Consider the following 21,314-nt stretch of genomic DNA (forward strand, 5'->3'; position numbering starts at 1 on the left):
GGCTAAAGAAAAACTCTTAGAAAATCCTTCCATAAGCTACATGGGACCAATCCTCAGAGTGGGCAGTGGCGTGGGATGAGCGCTCAAAATTTCTCCATCAAGGCCATTGATGGAATCATCACAACTGAAGATGTAGAGAGGGGGCTGAAGAAACAAGAATGGGAAGGCACTAGACCAACAAGGCTCAGTTGTGGAGATGCTGACATAGGGAGGGGACAAAACAAAAGAAGCGCTCACTAATCTATAAACAAAGCACTCGAAGAGGGGTTTCCCAAAGGGTAGCAAGTGCTGATCGACAAAGGAGGGGACAGCAAGATAGCAACAAACTACAAAAACATCATGGTGAGTAGTTTCTTGGCTAAACCATGCAGCACCATTCTCGAGAAAAATTTAGCAAGTGGGCAGACGAGCAAGGAGTAAGGGCACTATCCCAGGCAAGATTCTGGCCCAAACATTCAACTGTGGACCAATGGGTCAGTAAAAGGGCTGAAACAGAGGGTCAAGAATAAGAAGAAAGCCATGTGTTGCTGTTTTGTGGACTTAAGGAAGGCGTTTGACACAGTACCACGCACAAAAGCTGAGTGGGATGGAGGAGGAAGAGTTAGCAGCTGATATGAGGGCAGTATGGATCACACATGACACAGAGAGGAGCCAAAGCACATACGATCGAGGTCAGGCTATCTCAACTCTCCTCAAAAGGAACTGCCAAAGACGAGGCATCACTCTTGATATAGCCTCCAAAAATCAAGGAGACCACGTCCCCCTTCACAGACGCAGATTCAGAAAAATTCTCACAGCCCACCAGAGAGCCACTACAATGCAGTGTTTTGGCTTCTGAGTCTCAGCTTTCAGTTTCAGTTTGTACTTGAGTTTTGTATGAGCTCTTTAGCTTAGTTTAGCACTCAACAAGGGCCCTAGTGCATCCTTTGCGTCAGCCCTTCGAGGCTTGTATGAGTTATTTTCGCTTTGTGTACTTTGTCCCATAGGCCCGCGAGGCCTCCCGAGGACATTGGTATATCGTTCTTTCTTTCTTTCTTTCTCTTTATTTGCCTCTCAGCGCCCCCCCCCCCCCCCCCCCCCCCCCCCGGTTCAATTGTGCATCCAACAGCAGCAGTATCGACAGTCCAAACAGTGATAATAGTGCCCAGCAGCAGCAGGGCACTGTTAACCAGACAATTCGTGATCCATCCCTAGCTCCCTCAGCCCCCCACCAACCTACCCCAATCCCTCCCCCTCAGCCAAGCAGCCCTCAGCAGCCCCGGTTGATGCTGCCACCAGGATGACTGTCGGGGAAGAATTTTGCTGAGGACTTTCTGAAGGATTGCTTTGGCTGCAATCACAAAAATACAAACATATAAGGACTGTAAGTTACCAGCAAAGTACCAACAAACCAACCTGCCATGTAACAAAACTTGCAAGAACAAGTCTTTTGGAAGAGCAGGAAAGTGTAGGACTGCATGTGCACCATGACAACACGGGGCTGCGTAGAAGACACGTGGGGGATGCAGGCCCTTGAACAGGCTATGACCACTTACATTAATGGGTCACCACCAAGGCTACAGTTGAGGTGCACTCACCTCGAGAAGATCTATTTGGTGGTGATTGGAAAAATCAACAGCCTAGAAGCCTCAAATTGGCATTGGTAAGTGACAAGCGCATGTAGATAATTTTATTTTTTTATTTTTTAGTGGCATTGGTGAATGACAAGGCGCATGCAGATAAAGCCCTCACTGAAATGAAGAAGCATGGGGGGAAGATAAAAGAGGGCTGGAGAAAGAGAAGCATAAGAGAGAAGGCTGAGTGGGAGCTGGAAAGGACCAGTACCAAGGAAAAAATTCAAGCTACAACAACTCTAAGTAATGAAGGGGTCACCGGAGCTTTCATGCAAGGCAATGGAAGAGCTGAAATTAGAGAATGAAAAGCTAAGGAAATAAATGGCAGCCATGCAGTCTAGTATGCAGAGGAAGCACAAAAGGGATGGCCGACAAGCACATTGAATTCTCACAGCAGATAACCAAGGGCCTTCAGGCACAGATGCATCTGCATGCATTCTAGTTCTTGGACTAATCCTAGTCCCTTGTGGGCATCCCCATAGTGCACACTAACCACTGCAAAATAAAGGAAAGTAAGCTTGCTCTAGTTGAATAAACTCAACTTTCTTTGACCGGAGTCAATAAAAAGATTTCTCTTTATTTCTTGGAATAGGTATAATTTCGTGACATTTCCTTGGCTTCTGATTAGTTGCCCTCAACTGAAAAGCTTCAAACTCGTGGATACACTTAGAAAACCTCCTCATCCACCCACTTTGGATGGGCTGGATTTCGGGCTGCTGTATGGGCCATCATCAAGGAGGTGAGATCGACATCTTAAAAAATATGTGCTTGCTTTGTAGATCGGAAGACTTTTCGCACAATTGCATGACCAGTATGATTAGGAGACTTCAAGAGGTACAAATCCTAGGAGTCGTGATCTTGGGGGTCATGAACCTATATGAGTCAATTACACGAGGAGTATGTGCCCCAAGTGGCCTATCGTATTGGATTGAGAGCACAATCTGGGGGCCATGAGCCTATATGACATAGTTACGCGGGGAGTATGTGCCCCAAGCAGCCTATCATGTTGGATTGAGAGCACGATTGGACTGCCCCCTCTCACCGACACTTTTTGGGCTCTACATTGATGAGATCACGACCTTCATTGACCGCCTTGGAGGTGAGGGGTCACTTCTTGCTAACTTGATGATACAAATATTGTTGTACCTAGATGATATAGTCCTCATACCCTTAGCAAAAGGCTTGTAGAGACACCTAGAGGCCCTAGAGGTATTCTGCAGGGGGAGAGACTTGACAGTCAACCTTGTAAAGACCAAGGTCATGCTTTTCACACCTCATGGGCGCTATTACATCGACATAGTTTCACTTATTGGGGGAAGCCAGTGGAGATCGTGCAATCCTACACTTACCTAGGGGGTGGTTCTCACATAACTAATTTTCACGATACCAAGGCACACTTTGGCTCAACTAGAACGACAATGTTTTTAGGCATATTTTCAGGATTCCTCAACAAAGAAATGGTTGTTTGATATGCTGATGAGGCCAACAGTCATGTATGTAATACCGTTCTGAGGGAGTGATCTTTTGAGGGAGTGATCTTTCGACGACTAAGTGGAGGAGATTCAAATGGCTACAAGTGAGTCAAAGTAAGCACTCAATCCCTCATCGGATAGTACACGTAGAATTTGCCATGACACCACTCTAGACTGATGCCATTTTTTATACAGCGGCATACCTTCGTATGATTGGCGCCTTGCCTAGGTAGCAACTATCAGATTGGCACTCGAGTCATCCAGATAACTCGCGAAAAAAGGGGTTAGAATGGCCTGCTATGAAAATATATTCAAATGGTTTGCCAATCAAGATATTCATCCAAATGGATTGACTCCTTCCTTGTTAGTATAGTTTGGACACCCTACCCTCTCAGATTCCACAAGATGAGATCAACCGTATCATGTGGTTGGATCTACTCAAGCTCTATATGTCACAGACTTCTCTTTTTTCTTTTTCTTTTTCTTTTTTTGGGAGAGGAAAGGAGGGAGGATGTGTTCCAAGAGTTCCCCAACAAGATCCAATTCTATCATGATCATTCTATGAGAGTATCTAAGGATGGAGTGATTATCAAACACCAATACCCGGAGAACACACAAGTCTCATACACTGAGGATTGCCATTAGGCAGCTGCAGGTCTCGTTCCACCAACTGAGGATCGAGATGCTATGTCAATCTCTGCTATCTGTGTACCTGACCCCTCAAATGCAAGGGGTTTTGTCCTCTAGTCTTTGCAGCCCTATGATCCTGGTCCAAAATATCTAGCCCTTGGTGGGTCATGTATCATTTACATATCCTCTCCTTAAGGCATGCTCATGTGCCCCTTAAACATGCCCTATGGCTTTAAAAATTCTTGGAACATACTCCACACATTACCAAGGGATCAAGTGTCCCAACTCAACTTGAACATCCAGGTGTACCAAAGCAAGCAAGTTACCATTTGACATGACTTTCGTTTGCTACCTAGCTCCAACTTGCCAATATTAAGAAGTGTAAGATTGAACCATGTTATGTATATCACGAGCCACTATCCCACTGTGCCCATCCAATATGCGACGGTTGGCCTAGCATACACCCCTTTGTGCCTTGGACCTCTAGTGCCACATGATCGGCTTCCTCTCAAACTCCTCCCTGCAGGAGGGATTGGACCGGATGACCCCCTAGCTAGCTACTACCACACTCTAAAAGGGCTCCTCATAAGGGGGAAGCCCTTCCCTCAGAGACACCTTTGATCCACCAGTGGGACTGCTGCCACTGTCCACCCGTGCGAGGAGTTTTCCCTAGGAGCCCCCGCTTAAGAAGGAGCTTCCAGGGTTCCACACCTCTAGAGAGACCACGTACCACTAGCTTGTCCAAGAAGGCTTTGTTCTGCATCTCTGGATCAATGATGCCCAAACCTCGTCGTGTTTGCGGCATGAACACAATCTGCCATGCCACTCAGGCTCGAGTATTCCGTGTACCATCCCAAACCTGCCCAAAGGAAGTTGCGCACCAACCGCCTCAACAGCCCCATGCATCCCCGATGGAAACACCAATAGGAGGCTATATACTAAGCGGTGGCAAGAAGACCTGATTGACCACCAGTGCTCTACCTGGTAAGGAGAGTTTGGCCGAGCTCCAATACAAGAGCTTGCACCGAATGCTCTCTAGAGCCGGTGCAATTTGCTGCTTTGTTGAGATGCCCATGCCCATCTGGCACAGGAAGAGCCATAGGCACACTTAGAATGATCCAGATCTATAAGCTAGGCACATTGGAGTAAGTATGAAATAGAGAAGCACTTCCTATGTACATGCCCAATCTACTATGAGATTTGTGGAAGAAACGACTATCTTTTCGAGGAGACTTTCATGATTAGGTTTGCATGTGTCTCTAGTCTCTAGTTAATCAAGATGGGGAACACAAGGAGTCCCTATTGCGACACATCAAACAACAGGAGGTGACAGTAAAAAATAAAGACAGAGCTAGACCCGACACGGCAACATGTTACAGACTTTTACACATTCGAGTTGGCAACCAGGACACAATGAAGTGAAGGAGGAACAACTAGCTAATATGAAGACAAGTGGATTAGCAAGAAGAGGCAATGAAGAGTTGTGGATCCAAAGCTACAGAGACTATGCACATGGCAAAGACTGACTAGAGCACCCATAATCGAGGTCAAGTCTATCCCGGCTCTACTCAAAGGGGACCATCAAGGTGGAGGTATCACTCTTGAGATGGCCCATTGGATATAGAGATCAAGGAGTCCACGCCCCCCACCACAACAAGAGACGACCCAACAGAGACAGATACGAGATATCTTCATATCCCATCAAAGGACTACTATGTGCATATATATTCAAATCACAACTTTGCACTGAAATGAGCATGAAACCTTAAATAATCTGAATCTACTACTAAAGAGAGACGTGAAAATGTGCAAAGAAAAAAGAGTAGCCCAAAAAAAATAAAAAACAAAACAATTAGCTTGCAATGTGCTCCAAACCCTTGTTGAATTGTGCAATAGCCTTGCAGAGGCAGCTAGTGAGCTTAGGACATATATAGCAAATCCTGATCTTTAGGATATCTTACACTCAAAGAAAACAATTAATAATTGTCTCCAATTCTTTAGTAGTGGAGAAGCACATTTCGATGAGGCATCGGTTACATTCATTAAACAGCAACTTTGCAAGAGCACATCAAGAAAAACAAGCCACAAATTCAACCAAAAGCAGCACAAGGAAATGCTAAAGAATTGAAAGCCAACAGCCAGGAAGGTGTATGGCAAAGACAATTGGAGAAAACCCAAGGCTTCGATTAATTACAATTATCCATTCAAACAAGAAATGTCGATCCATCTTAGTTTTCATCAAGGTGTTGTTGATCATAAACAAACTTACCCATCATGAGAAGCTGAGAGAATTCCTATATTAGGCATCAATGCAAGTCCTCGAACAGTATCTGTGAAGTTACAGAATTCTAAAAAATCAGAAAGGCTTACACTCTTAGCATGAATTGGCCCAAGAATAATAATTTACATCAAAAAACAAACCCAACAATAACTTCAACACAATGTAGCAATACATGACTTAATCCGCAATAATAGCATCCCTGACTGACTTGTTTTCAAAATTCATTTTGAAGTTTATTTACTCCTCTCCTAAAATTGTTATAGAAGAAAGTGAATCCATAGACAACACAATCGTACCGTAAGGGGTCAGGGAGTTGAATGAAGCAGAAAGAAATAAATGTTATTAATGTCTACAAAAGACCGTAGGGCCTATGAATCCCTGACTGACTTGTTTTCAAAGTTCATTTTGAAGTTTACTTACTCCTCTCCTAAAATTGTGATTCAAGAAAGTGAATCCATAGACAATACAATCGTACGGTTCAGGGAGTTGAATGAAGCAGAAAGAAATAAATGTTATTAACGTCTACAAAAGACCGTAGGGCCTATGAATTGTCAGTAAGGGGTCAAGGAGTTGAATGAAGCAGAAAGAAATAAATGTTATTAAAGACCGAAGGGCCTATGAGACTAAAAAGAACCATAAGAAATTATGTCAAAATGTCATGCGTACCTAATATTTCAGTTTTGTGCTCACTGATTACAAAACAATGCAATCCAAAAATATACCCTCATAAGACTTTAATACATCCAATCTTTCAAATAAAAATTTTGTAAGGAAAGTGAAAGTCAAATGAAAGAAAACTGACAAAGAGAGGGGGAGAGGCGAGAGAAAACAAGACAAAGGGAAAAAGGGGGGGGTAAACGAAACATGAAATAAAGCAAAATTTCAAAATAACTTAGCTGCCATCTAGACCTTGCAACCAATGTGGCAGTGTATCTTGATGGAGGCATAGAGACCTTCAAGGCATTTCTTTCAGCCTGTTACCTTATCACACGACGACCATCTGTCGACAGGCGTTGACCACATGACAACATCTGTTGACCACATGACAACCATGTGTCAACACAAGTTAGCCATCAAGAGAGCGAGTCAAGGAGTCAAGAAGTCGCCGTAGCCATCAACAGAGCCAGCGGCACAACAGCTATCCTCAACAGCTAAGGAGATAAGAGGATGACCAATGGGAAGAAAGAGGGGGATTCTGAGCGAAGAAGGGACCCTCCAAGGCGGGGGATGAGGATGAAGGAGAAGGGGGAGAGAGAAAAATTCATTCAGCATTCGGCACAGGAGCGAAAGAGAGGAGAGTGAGGAGAGATAGAGGCTAGAGCTACGAGCTCGCCAAGGAGAGAATGTGGAGAGACTTGTGGGTACCCTCTGTCTACAATGGGGATAGACCTGTGTATTCTTGTGACTTGCGACTTGTGACCTGGGGGGACACTAGCCCAGTCATATAACTCGGTCACTTTCTCATCTCTCTTGTCTCTTCCCAACATGGGGATTGTTCACCAGTGTAGGATTTTCTTATTTTGCTTATGTTGTGGAGTTCGCCGGTGATTGTTATTTAGCATAGTGCACTCGTACGTCGTCATTCACTGCAGTATAGCATACGACACTCGCACACTACTGCACGGTGCGCTCTGCGCGATCCATTGCATTAGAGCATTGCAAAACTCATGCTTCTCACGCCAGTGGCCTTTGGCCTCCAATAACACCTCCGGAAGGATAGGAACCCCTCCCCTCAAACAGTTTATGAGGAGAGATAGAGGCTAAAGCTACGAGCTCGCCAAGGAGAGAATGTGGAGAGACTTGTGGGTACCCTCTGTCTACTATGGGGATAGACCTGTGTATTCTTGTGACTTGCGACTTGTGACCTAGGGACACTAGCCCAGTCATATGTACTTTGGCCAACTCGGTCACTTTCTCATCTCTCTTGTCTCTTCCCAATATGGGAATTGTTCACCAGTGTAGGATTTTCTTATTTTGCTTATGTTGTGGAGTTCGCCGGTGATTGTCATTTAGCATAGTGCACTCGTACGTCGCCGTTCACTGCAGTATAGCATACAACACTCGCACACTACTGCACGGTGCGCTCTGCGCGATCCATTGCATTAGAGCATTGCAAAACTCATGCTTCTCACGCCAGTGGCCTTTGGCCTCCGGTAACACCTCCGGAAGGATAGGAACCCCCTGGCGATCACAGTGGGACACTGCTGGTATTGAGTAGCACGAGTGAAGTGGTGATCTAGGGTCCTAGAGAGAGGTCTTATGACGAGTAGTTCTGAAACATTTGAAGGAGCTAGTGAGAGAACTAGGAGGTACTTGAGGAGAGTGGAGAAAAGACTTCCGGCAGACCAAACTAGGTACAAGAAGCATTACGTGCGACGTAAGTTTGCGAAGTCCTCAACTCGAGCACAAAGTGAGCCCATTGGAGTAGTAGCCAGAGCAAGTAACTTCATTGACACTCTCATTGACTTGGATCAACAGGAACCCTGGTGGTCTGATCTGGACTCCGGAGAAGAAGAAGTGCAAAGCGGAGAACAGGTGAAAGAAGAGGGTACTAAGGACAAGGGCTCCTCAAGGACTCATCAAGGTCAAGGCAGCCCCTCTCCTCCTCCTGCAACAATGTCTTCATCAACCACCTCTTCTACCGGAGTGGTGACTCCATCTACTCCCGCCTCGACCTCTTGTGGACAAGCTGCTACCTCATCTGTTATGCATAGCTCTCGGCTCCTAGCTAATCCTTCTTCTACATCTATCCCATTGGGGGATACTTTTGCTCCGGCCATGCCTTTACCTGCCATGATGGTTTCATCTCCCTTTCCATCCACACTGGTGTTGCCTTTTCCACCACCTCCTTCCTTCCCTTCTGCCTACTCATCCATGACTTCAACTCCGTCCCTCTCTTTCCCAAATGCTCTCCCATCCTCTTTTACCCCCACATCTTCCATGTTCTCACCCTTTCCCTCTGCAACACTGAGACCCCCCACTTACGCGCTACCATCTGGGTACACTTCCTCTATGACTACATCAGTAGTGCCTTCCCCATTGTGGTCCTCCACAGGAGGAGTTGTCGGGGTGGTCTCCTCCTTGGGAACACCAACACTCATTACAGCCCCATCGGGACTTCCTCCAACTCCTACATCTTCTCCAACCTCTCGGGTGGGGATGGCCGTTCTCAGTCCTCCACACAGAGCTAGACTTCTTGAGCTACTCAACAAGGTCCACGTGAAGACTCAAAAGTTCAAAGGCCACCTCCATGAGGATGCGGAAGCTCATGTGAGGAAGTTCCTCACAGCATGTAGAGCTAAAGATGTGGAGAAAGAGCATGCGTTCCTTCACATCTTTCTCTCGTCATTGGAGGATGCCGCGGATGTATGGTACAGTCAATTTCCTCCGGACCACTTCCAGACGTGGACAGACCTAAGGGAGGAATTCTTACGTACTTTCAAGTTGGAAAAATTCGAACACATGATTGTCCAAGAGTTATCCACTGACACCATGAAGCCTGGAGAAAGCATCTCTGAGATGTACACAAGGATGAGGGTCTTGGCGGCAAAGATGTCTATGCCACCTAATGATGCTGTCATGAAAGGATGGTTTTTGAAAGCATTACCCCCTTCCATTGCTATAAGGTTGGTGGATAAACTCCCTGAACATGCCTCACTTCAAGACTTCCTAAAAGAAGCTGTCAAGATGGAACGGTCACAGTTAAGCTTTGCCGCATCAACGAATACGACCACCCAACTCCCAAGAGAGGAGGGATCATCCGCATGGCAGCAACTCAAGAAGGAGTTAGAAGAAATCAAATAAGGCCTGAAAGATAGAATAAAGGTGGATGGCCAATCGTCCTTTGAGGCCCAAATTCGAAGTGGCCTTTGGTGCACAAAATGCAAGGGTTCTAACCATGGTTACTGGGAGTGCCCCTCCAAGCGAAAGGCACCTACTTCTACCTCATTTTGTACATTTTGTGAGATCCATGGACATGATGCCTCTGAGTGTAGGTACCTCAAAGGATTAAAGAAGCTTCTTCCAGAGTATATCTCGGGGGAACCTCTAGTTGTTGCAGTCAACAGAACGGTACCCATAACTTCTAGCCTAGCAAAAGAATCTCTTGCTCCCCCTCTTGCACGAGCATCTAAGCCACCACCTCCTCTTGTCATGCCACCTCCATTGCTTCCGACTCCCCCTTTGCTCCAAGCTCCTGCCCCCAATTCAATTGGTTCCCCTTATTTCTATCCTTAGCCATACTATGCCCCGTACCAACCACCTATGTCAGGAGGTGGCTATGGACCCTCTTATCAACGCGGTCGAAGGGGTGGTTCCCGAGGTGGACGTGGAGGTGCAGGCAGAGGTACAAACTTTAGAAGACCCATCATGTGTTACAAATGTGGCGAGTACGGCCACTACCAAGATGATTGTACACATCCGTTCGGGGGACCCTCTTGTACACAGTGCAACACAAACGACCACTACACCAAAGATTGTCCCAATAGAAGAGTGGAACCCTCATCCCAAGTAAATATGGTTGATGTAGTACTGGCGGGGGAGGGCAACAGTCCCCATTTGATTGGCGCAGTGTTGGGCGCCGTGACACAGTCAGCACTGGAGACCTCAGCACCAATGAGTTCGACAAGTGTTCCCCCACCGAGGTCATTCTCCTCCTCCAAGGTACACAGTACGCCCAGGAATAGACCACCCATGCTGGCTTCTGATAGTGATTCAGAAACAAACTCGAAGGGCGCACAGCCATTAAGGTCAACCACTAACTCTGGAAGTGCCTCATCCTCGGGTGATCACTCTATGCCTTTGAGGTATCAGGAGGTGGTAAAGGGTGTCACGAGAGATCTTCAAACAAGTTCTGAAGATGAAGGTAGCACACCTCAACTTCCATCCCGCAAGTCCAAAACTGTGAGGTTTGCAACAGAAGTGACAACCCTCGGACAGCACCGGGATAAGGAGGCACGAGTAGGTCCTCCCACTTTGTCCCCAACAGCACTCAACAGAGAAGGGGCTACGGGGACAAGACCTAGTCTTGCCTGGGAAAAAGGGAAAGGAGTGATGGAAGAGAAACCACTAGAGACAATGACTCACAGTTCAGACCTACATCCACATCCTCGTGTAAGCTTCGACCCTCGGCCAGAGGCTAGGAGGATGAGGTTGCAGAAGGCTAATGCTGGTGTCCACCACTACTCCCTGTTTGAAGATCTTATGAGTTTCAAACCCAACCTCACTCTACGACAACTTTGTCTATTGTCCCCCCAAATCAAGCATCAGATTATTACAGTTCTGAATCGGCTAATGCTGGTGTCCACCACTACTCCCTGTTTGAAGATCTTATGAGTTTCAAACCCAACCTCACTCTACAACAACTTTGTCTATTGACCCCCCAAATCAAGCATCAGACTATTACACTTCTGAATCGCCTCCCAGGAGGTCGACACAAGGGATCTACTCCGAGTGGGCCAATACCAGAGATAGTACCGGCTCAGCATGGGTCTACACCACACCACTTCTCTGCCTACGCTGCCCTCACTTGTAAACAAAGTCCCAAGCTCACCGTGGAGATGACCCACCACCCTGCCCTCCCCCTCTCTTGCGCAGCCCCTCCCCCCCTCTCCCTCTACCTGCCTACGTCCCCCTCTCCTGCGCAACTCTCCCCCCTTCTCTTCCCTACACCCTCTGCATCACCCCCTCTCCCCTCCTTGTTCCATCCCCCCCTCCTCCCCCCTCGTCACCCCTCCTTCCCTATCAGTCTACATCCGTCCTCTTGCTCTCCCTCTCCACCGACACCCCTTCCTCACCCTTTTCCTCTCCATACGAAGCATGGGCCTGCATTGGTGGCTCTGCTAAGGAATTCTCTCGTAGCAGATTCCGGGCTCCTCTCTTATTAACCTCGACATCAACACCTCCTCCTCCCTCCTTGCCTCTCCAGACCTCGACATCGACACCCCCTCCGCACTCTTTTCCTCTCCATATGACACCATCGTTCATGCCTACCTGTGCCCCTCGCCACAAGTACAAACCCAAATTACCCCGCGATACTTTATTCGTTGACTTCCATCGGGCTCGGGCAGGCCACAAAACAGGATCGGGACCATCTTCCATGGCATCACTTGGCAAACGCACCACTGATGAACTGGGTGCCGGGTCTATACCACAAAGCACTTCGAAACGACCTCGAGCAGCTGCAGATTCACCTCCCTCCAACAGGATCACTATCATATCGGATGAGGAGCTATCCCCCTTTTCGAGTTCCTCTGATTTAGATCATGGAGGCTCTGACTATCTGCCCCCCACAGGTACAATCAAAACACCATCCAAGGCATCCAATGGGCACAGTGGTCACAGTAACGGTGGCGGTGATTTGGCCCCACAAAGTACAACTTATGATCTTCCACCCCCGGCTTCATCCTCCTCGATCATTCGGGTGGTTTTCAAACCTGTCCTCAATCCCACACTCAAGCTGTCTAGCATCTTGTCACCTGATGAGATAGCCCGCATGTCTCTCATGGAGTCAGATGATGTCACACTTCCCCAGGTGGACGTCCAAATGTGTACTGCGTTCATTCAGTCTTATGACTTTGCAACAGACACATTCGGATTCTTAAATTCCCATCACATGTTCACTCCTAGTCTCGTATCCACATATCTCCGTCTTCCCACACTTCCCTTTTTGCCACCTCACACCGACTCACCCACATTCATGTCCTTCTTGTCTACCTGTAAAACTCATCGCAGAGGACATGAGTGCAAGAAGGTTCTAGAGGGAGATAGCCGAGAGGCGCTTCTAGCGAGGTATTTGTTCACGCACTTCTACTCTGCCCCAGGCCACTTCTTCATCACCAAGGCGATCCATTCTGCCTTAGACTCCCTTCTCTTGGTCACTCCCTACGATTTCGCCTCACTCTTCTACTCTGCCTTTCGTAACACAGTTCGCAAGCGTCGAGGCACATATACTTGTACTTGTGGGCCCCACCTCACTTTCTTACTTCATCAGTGGAAGGCCAACCCTCCTTCCATTGTCACAGGTCGCCTCCCTTCATCATCTCTCTCCCCTCCTGTCACCCCCTCTTCCATATCGTTCACTATCACTTCCAGTGTTCCTTCCCCCGGGACTACCTCCTCTCCTCTTTCGATCAGGAGGACACCTCGGCGAGCGCCACCTCATGAAGTTTGCACCGGAGCTTCTTCAGTATATTCTGTTACCTGTGCCACAGGGTTCCCATCAGTGACATGTCTTGTATCTCCATCAGTCGTGCCCGTGCCAGGACTTGTCTCTCCATCAGTCACACTTGTCCAGGCTTCTCCAAGAATCTCCAGACTTTCAATGGGAGGGATTGCACCAGGTACACCTCCTGTTGTACCAGTGACGACGACTGTTGTACCAGGGACTTCCTCGAAAGATGTATTGTTACGAAGGACTGCAGCTGTTTCATCTTCACTCCCTACCACTTTCACCGATGCAGTCATCACCACAGTTCAGGCGACCTCTGACCATGTTTTGGACCAAGTGTTGGACCTGAATCTTAGCCTCGGACCTGACTCCCACGGGCTTTCTCAGGAGATGTCATCCCAAGGTGTACTTCACATTTCGGCCTCCCCACCACGACCACCACAGGGCAGAGACAGGAGCAGAGACCGGAGTGGGAGCCCCTCTCGAGGAGATCCTCCATCAGCCACTTCAGCATCAGAGGAGGTATTTGAGGGAGGGATTCTGTCCCAATCTGTGGATTGCCCACCCCTTCATGAGAATGATATGTTCACAGCTTACATAGCTGCTTCATCGGGCCCACCTCTTTCAAATATTTCCCTGGTGGAAAAACAGAATGAAGATTACAGCCAACTACTATCTGTCCTTCACAAAAAACGCTCACCAGTATGTGGGGAAGAGGAGGATCTCAATCAAATCTTCACCATTCCCTTGCAGGACTGCCTCGCACAGAACAAAAAGATCTCCAGGGCCCCGACATGTTTTGTGCACTTGGACAAATTGGCACCTACAGGAAACCTGTCAACCGAGGAAGAAGGAGCTCTCCCTGACATGTTTGAGGAATTGGGGGACGTCATTAATTTGGCAGACAGGATGAATTACAGCGACAGGTATGCGTGGATGAAAAGGTCCCTGCATCTTGCTCAGCGTATCATGGATGACACCTTCACGCAGCTTGGGACAGCGGTCTTCAATTCCACAGGTTATGCTCATAAGCTTCTCTCTCAACAGCAACATTTGAAGTTAGAATTCGAGAGAGCACAGGCAGCCCAGCAGCGCGCCACAGACGTGACACTTCGACAACAGGAGGAAAGGTGGCAGAAAGAGAAGGACTCAGCAATACATGAGCGTGACATCGCTTGGAATATTCAGCAGGCTGCCCTTGAGGATCGCCTCCATAATCACAGGCAGGAATGGGAAGCAGAAATGACAACACTACGCAGCCAACATGCGGCAGCTCTGGCAACTTTGCAAAGCCAGCATGTCACAGAGGTGACCAGCTTTCACCAAGAGATTACACAGTTAAAAGAATCTTTGTCTTCCTCCGAGATTGCCAAGGAAAAATCAGAATCCAGAGTGGCTGAATTGGAAAAGAAGCGTTCATCCATGGAGGAAGAATTCACAGATCTTCGGACACAATTGGCCACCCTCCAGACTTCCCAGTCCACCTTGCAAGGGCAAAAGGATCATTACTACCGGCGATACCACCGATATAAAGCCAGGTATGAAAATCTGAGAAATGTGATGGACACGCTTGAGTGTGAGGAGGAAGCCCCCCATCCACAGATACATATGACTGAGCCAGAGCAAAGGGATGAGCAAAAGGCCACAGAGCCAAATACGAAGGCGGAAGAGGAGAAGGCAGAGGAGCAGGCTGCTGATTACCACCCTCAGTAATCTCATACAAGGGTTGATACATGGGCGTTTGGGTTTTTTTTTTTTGCACTGTTAGATTTTGCCAAGCTGCTTGGCCCTCACTGTAAATACCAGTGTTTTACCTCAAGATGCACTTAGTTTTTTTTGCAATTTTCCATGCTGTCCCTTATCACGCAGCAGTTTATTTTTCATGTTTCAACTTAATACAAATCTTGGATTACTCCCACGGCCAACCACATGGTCTGTACCATTTCCTTTTCCTACTCCATCACCATATCAATAATTTGTAAGTTCATTTTTATTTTTTCTTTGATGGATTCGTCCTCCATTTCTGTTCACCGGGACGGTGAATGATCGTGGCGCGGGAAACTGTTACCTTATCACACGATGACCATCTGTCAATAGGCGTTGACCACATGACAACATCTGTTGACCACATGTTGACCATGTGTCAACACAAGTTAGCCACGCGATCACACGGGTTCATCCAGGAGTACTATCCGAGGCAATCATGTAATGACACATGTCAACCACAAGTCGACACATGTCCACCACAGGTCAACACATGTCAACCACAGGTCAACCAGGAGTATCATGTCCAAAGTGATCTCATCAAGAGCTGCGCACATGGAGAGTGAGCTTAGCACATGGAGCAGTCAGGAGTCTTTATATTTACACAGTGGTTCAGTGATACAGTGGTGCAGTGGTGCGGTAATCCAGCTCACACATGGAGAATTTACACCATTAGGCTGGCGAGTCAGGGAGTCAAGAAGTCGCCGTAGCCATCAAGAGAGCGAGTCAGGGAGTCAAGAAGTCGCCGTAGCCATCAAGAGAGCCAGCGGTGCAACAGCTATCCTCAACAACTAAGGAGATAAGATGATGACCAATGGAAAGAAAGAGGGGGATTTTGAGCGAAGAAGGGACCCTCCAAGGCGGGGGATGAGGATGAAGGAGAAGGGGGAGAGAGAAAAATTCATTCAGCATTCGGCACGGGAGCGAAAGAGAGGAGAGTGAGGAGAGATAGAGGCTAGAGCTACGAGCTCGCCAAGGAGAGAATGTGGAGAGACTTGTGGGTACTCTCTGTCTACTATGGGGATAGACCTGTGTATTCTTGTGACTTGCGACTTGTGACCTGGGGACACTAGCCCAGTCATATAACTCGGTCACTTTCTCATCTCTCTTGTCTCTTCCCAATATGGGGATTGTTCACCAGTGTTAGGATTTTCTTATTTTGCTTATGTTGTGGAGTTCGCCGGTGATTGTCATTTAGCATAGTGCACTCGTACAGTGCACTCGTACGTCGTCGTTCACTGCAGTATAACATACGACACTCGCACACTACTGCACGGTGCGCTCTGCGCGATCCATTGCATTAGAGCATTGCAAAACTCATGCTTCTCACGCCAGTGGCCTTTGGCCTCCGGTAACACCTCCGGAAGGATAGAAACCCCTCCCCTCAAACACAGCCATGGAGGTGTTTTGCCTCGCTTGAGGAGATCTTATTAACTGGCACAAGTTTGATAAGATGTGGGTCAGTGATTCACCACACCCAGGCTAGAGACATCATGGAGATTTTACTTGGGTGCCTAGAGGGACAGCAATGTGAAATCTAGGATGCCATGTAGAGCTGGACGTCACATCAGAGTTGTTAGCACATGGCCTGTAGGCTAGTTAGGATCATCATGGAGACATCATGGAGATTTTACTTGGGTGCCTAAAGGGACAACAGTGTGGAATCTAGCATGCCATGTAGAGCTGGACATCACGTCAGAGCTGTTAGCACTTAGCCCTGGTATGGCCTTGTAGGCCAATTCGAACCAGTCAACCCTCAGGTTGACTTCATTGGTCAACACTATATCCTCAAAGAATGGGGAAGGTGGATCATGCATAGACTCGAGGGTCAAAAAATCCATCCTCTCATATCCGTAACTAGTGGTCCCTGTACAAGCTAAGCTTCACGGAAAGCTTGCTAGGCTAACCAGGTCCTTAATGTGTGTAGCTATAAGAGATCCTCTCGGATAACCTGGTTAACCTCATGGTAGTTAATGTGGGGTCTCAATGCTATATTGAAAGGGGATAATATGTACATATGAAGCCCCAAGCTCTCAAACCATCTACTATGTGTTCCAACAGATCTGATCACCCTCAGCTGCCAAAGTCATGGTCCATGGACGAAGATACTACCATAGTAACCTACATCAACTTGAGATCAAGGAGCCATAATCCCTAACTTGGTAGAGGTATGTGATCTGCTCAAATGCTACATCAAGCTATAGTGGAGATGCCCCAAGCTCAGCTAGACCATCTAATGTGGGACTACCCGCTTACTACGAATCATCGGTTACAACAAGCAAACCTGAAACGCCCCCCCCCCACTCGGCCCCAATCTGCCTCTGATGGGTTAGGCCCCCAGCAAGGACTGCCATACATGCCTCTTAAGAGGACCAAGGAGTCAAAAAGAAGAGACTTGGCCTGAGGATCCTGAAAAATCGGTGTGAAAGCTTTGCCATTGGAGTCTAGCAAGTGTGGGGTATCCCCTACTGAGTGGGGCTTATATGTGCAAGATGCCACATCCTCCACCAATAATCCATCCTACATGAACTACTCTCTGTGCCATTGCGCTTGGGATGTGTTAAAGATCATGACTTTGCTTTTACCAAGGTCGACCTTCAAATCATGCGTCTCGCAAAAGGTATGGAGTGCATCCAAGGCCCTTTGCTAAAGATGAGAGTAAGACCACATGCTCTACATAGAGAAGGATCTGAATCACGGAGCCAATGAGAGAGCAGCCTGCCTCCCCTAATGTCCTAATGAAAGTCTCAAGATGTAGAGGCCAAACAAGGTTGGTGATAGCCGACAACACTATTTGACCCCCAATGGTGCTCACGATCTTCTCTGTCCACCTTGTGCTCATGATCTCCTCCTGCGCATCTTTAAAATTTGAGTGATTATGGAATGAACTAGAACCTAGAGAGCTCAGATTGATATCCAACAAACGCTTGGTCAGTAGCCGAAAACCTAGCAAATGCACATATCCTGGTCAAAATCCTTAAAAACATAAGTGGTACTTATAATGTCAAAGTCCTCTAAGCTTTTGTATCTACCAGAGAGTAATGAATTAGATCATAAGCAAGGAATATAGAAAGATGAAGCTCTTTTGGACCTCGCGCTGCGCGCAGATCCTCGGTGGCACCTCCCTTTCGACTGCCCAGGTCATGACTGACATCTGGAGTGAGATTATACACACCCTCAGAGGCCAGTGGGACCAGATACAGGGAGACTCCCGGGCTGGCCGGGAGAAGCGGAGACGTTTCCTCCGTGATTGGGACACACAGGGCCTCTTCTTCGAGCATACTTCGCAGGGCCTTCAGTGGCGCTACTCACCACCTCTCTGGCTGTTCATTCACACTCGCCTGATCCCTCCGTGAGAGAGAGCTTTCCTTTTTTGTTTCCTTTTTGGGCTGCGTCCGATTTGTGAACGCAGCCCCGTCAGCTGCAAAGCTGACCTCATGTATCTTGTTTTCGAAGTAATATAATCAGCACTGTTTTTTCGGCAATAGAAAGATGAAGCTCATTATATATTTAGAATAGCTATTTTGCGACATATAAAGCTGTGGGTCACTCTTTGAGAACCACCTCAAAGAACAGAGAAGCAATCTAACCCTTGAATTCATCATAGGCCAGAGTTTGATGTAACAAAAATGTGCCGAATGGATGAGATCGAGACAGAGAAGCACTTTCTATGTGTCTGCCCAGTCTACTGGATCCAAGGGTGATATCACTACATCTTTCAGGAGGGGCATGGATTCGGTCCACTTACACGGCTGATCCATTTTCCCAATCAGGTTTGTGTTGGGCTCTATCTGATTGACATGCAACGACAGAGAGATATAATGATGCGACAGACCCGAGAGCAGGAGGGATTGATGCCACTTGCTACCGAGATTGACAGAGCACAGACACTTGTTACAAATTTCTATACATCTGAGTCACTTGCCGATGAGGTTGAGGGAGAGGAGCTTGATGAGGCAAGAGCATCACAGACTAGCAGTAGGAGTCCCCACCACGATGCTGCCACCAGAATAGAGGCACACACTCCATGTGTGACACAGAGAGGGACCGGAGCACGCACAATAGTAGTTCGGCCTATTTCAGCCCTCTTTAGAGGTGACCACCAGAGACGAGGCGTCACCCTTGACGTAGCCCATCGGATCCAGAGATCGAGGAGACCACGCCCTCCACCGCACCTCGACAGAGAGAGATACGAGAGCTCCTCACATCTCATCAAAGAGCCACCAGGTTACCTGAATATATGGAACGTGGGCATGTACTAGGGACGTTATCTCTAAGCACCTGATACTCTTCTGAAATATTTTGCTACTCTACTATTTTGCTCACTAGCTTAGCACTTTAGCACTCAGCAAGGGCCTTAGTGATCCCTTCACTTCAGCCCCTAGTGGCTTGTATGAGTTACCTTTTGGTTTTGCACTTTCTCATAGGCCCGCCTCCTGCAGACGTACATGACACATGTGGATTCGTATTCAGTTACCAGACACACGACCGATCTTCATTGCAGTATGTTACCTTCCCCCAGACACATCATCCTATGCGCGAGAGGTCACCACTGACGGGCACAGCCCATATGAGACTATCCATGATGACATCACAGAGTAGGAGTGTCATTGAGGAGGCCAGATCACGAAAGGAGAGGGTATATTGCTGCTTTGTGGATTTTCGCAAAGCCTTTGACACACTACCTTGAGCTCGTCTCATCACACGCCTACAGACACAGGGATTTGATCAGGAGATCATCTAGGCAGTCATGGCACTGTATGAGAGAGTCTCACGCCGAGTTCGGACAGACACAGGTTGGATAGATGAGATCTTGAGTACCATAGGGGTCAAGCAGGGTTGTCCCTTATCACCGACCCTGTTTGGCCTCTACGTCGATGAGCTTGAGACTTTCATGGGGGTGTTCGGAGGCACTCTTGTCGTCCACACCCGAGGGGCTCTAGCGACACTTGGATGCACTGCAGGCTTTTTATTTATCCCATGATTTGGAGGTCAACCTTAGCAGAAGCAGTTTACTTTTACTTTCGGTGGGTCACCAGTTGAGATCGTATCCTCATACACTTACTTGGGGGTCATCTTCTCCGGCCCGATCTTCACCATGAGACCAGCGATGCAGGCCAGACTGAGTAGGGGATACGCCTCACTGGCTCGGCTAGAGAGACAATGCTTCCACTCCCACTTCCAAAACCCTCGGACCAAGGCTCTTCTCTTCGAATCGTTGGTCCGACCAACCGGTATGTACAGCAGACCTTCTCATATGGTGTGAGCATATGAATGCCAGCAGTAGGAGTGCGATTCAGCACATACACTGCAGTTGCAAGTGCTTCTGCCCAATAATAATCAGGTAAGTTCTTTTCATTCAACATGGCTCTACCACACAAACCAATCACTCCATTCTTACGTTCAGCCACTCCATTCTGCTGTGGTGTATATGGGCATGTAAGCTCCTGTCTAATCCCATAATAGGCCAAGAAGTCATCAAATTCATTTGACAGATATTCACCTCCATTATTTAATCTCAAGCATGTGATATATGACCCAAACTCCTTTTCAACATGTTGCTTGAAATGCTTGAAGGCAAGCAGGATCTCATCCTTATGTTTCAAAAAATACAGTCATGTATACCGGCTGAAATCATCAATAAATGTGACATAATATGATGAACCTCCCATCGAGGTAGTCTGAGCTGGACCCCAGACATTAGAGTGAATCAACTGCAAAGGTCTACTACTCTCCCACAGATGCTTCGTGAATGGCAACCTTGATTGTTTTCCAAACTGGCATGCAGGACAAACATGTTCTAAAGCAGTATACTTGAACTTTGGTAGGCCAACAACAATGCCTTTATGTTGCATATTTTCAGCTTCTAAACATTAATATGACCAATGCGTTGGTGCCAAATTTCCAAATCAAAGACAACACCCGTACCATGGGTAAACATGGCAGCCTTTAGTTCTGGCATGCCTGCATCTAAAGTAAACATTCTTCCTTGCCTTTTCCCTTTCGCAATTAACTTGCAGCCATTACCAAACTCCTCAATGAAGCATCCATCCTTATTAAACCGGACTTGCAAGTTCTGCTCAACCATTTGTCCAACAGACAACAAGTTCTTGGTGATCGAAGACGCATGCAACACTTCACGCAGCTTCTTGGTTTGACCATCATGCATTACCAAAGGCACAACACCCTTGTGTGTAATGTCATGCTGTGTATCATCTCCTGTGCAAACATAACCATGCACACCAGGAGTCAACTCATCAAAGCACTCTCCATGTGGTGTCATGTGATTAGATGCTCGTGAATCAATATACCATATATCATCCAAGCCACCATCAGTAGGCTTATGATCCTATACATGTGTCATAGAAAATAGCTGATCTGAGGAT

The 21,314-nt window shown here is 47.3% G+C and overlaps 1 protein-coding gene across 1 annotated transcript in view; it reads right to left on the minus strand.

Moving 5' to 3' along the window:
• LOC147906195 (transducin family protein / WD-40 repeat family protein) overlaps positions 1 to 21,314 on the minus strand; it is a 170,334-nt gene that overhangs the window by 103,212 nt on the left and 45,808 nt on the right. Inside the window, exon 5 of the mRNA XM_087377003.1 lies at positions 5,985 to 6,045. Coding sequence (XP_087233129.1) covers positions 5,985 to 6,045 — 61 coding nt within the window. The remainder of the gene's footprint in view (positions 1 to 5,984; positions 6,046 to 21,314) is intronic.

This window comes from Dipteris shenzhenensis, chromosome 1, assembly GCF_047967505.1.
Source record: "Dipteris shenzhenensis isolate YYH24624 ecotype China chromosome 1, Dip_SZ_1.0, whole genome shotgun sequence".
NCBI classification, from domain to species: Eukaryota; Viridiplantae; Streptophyta; class Polypodiopsida; order Gleicheniales; family Dipteridaceae; genus Dipteris; species Dipteris shenzhenensis.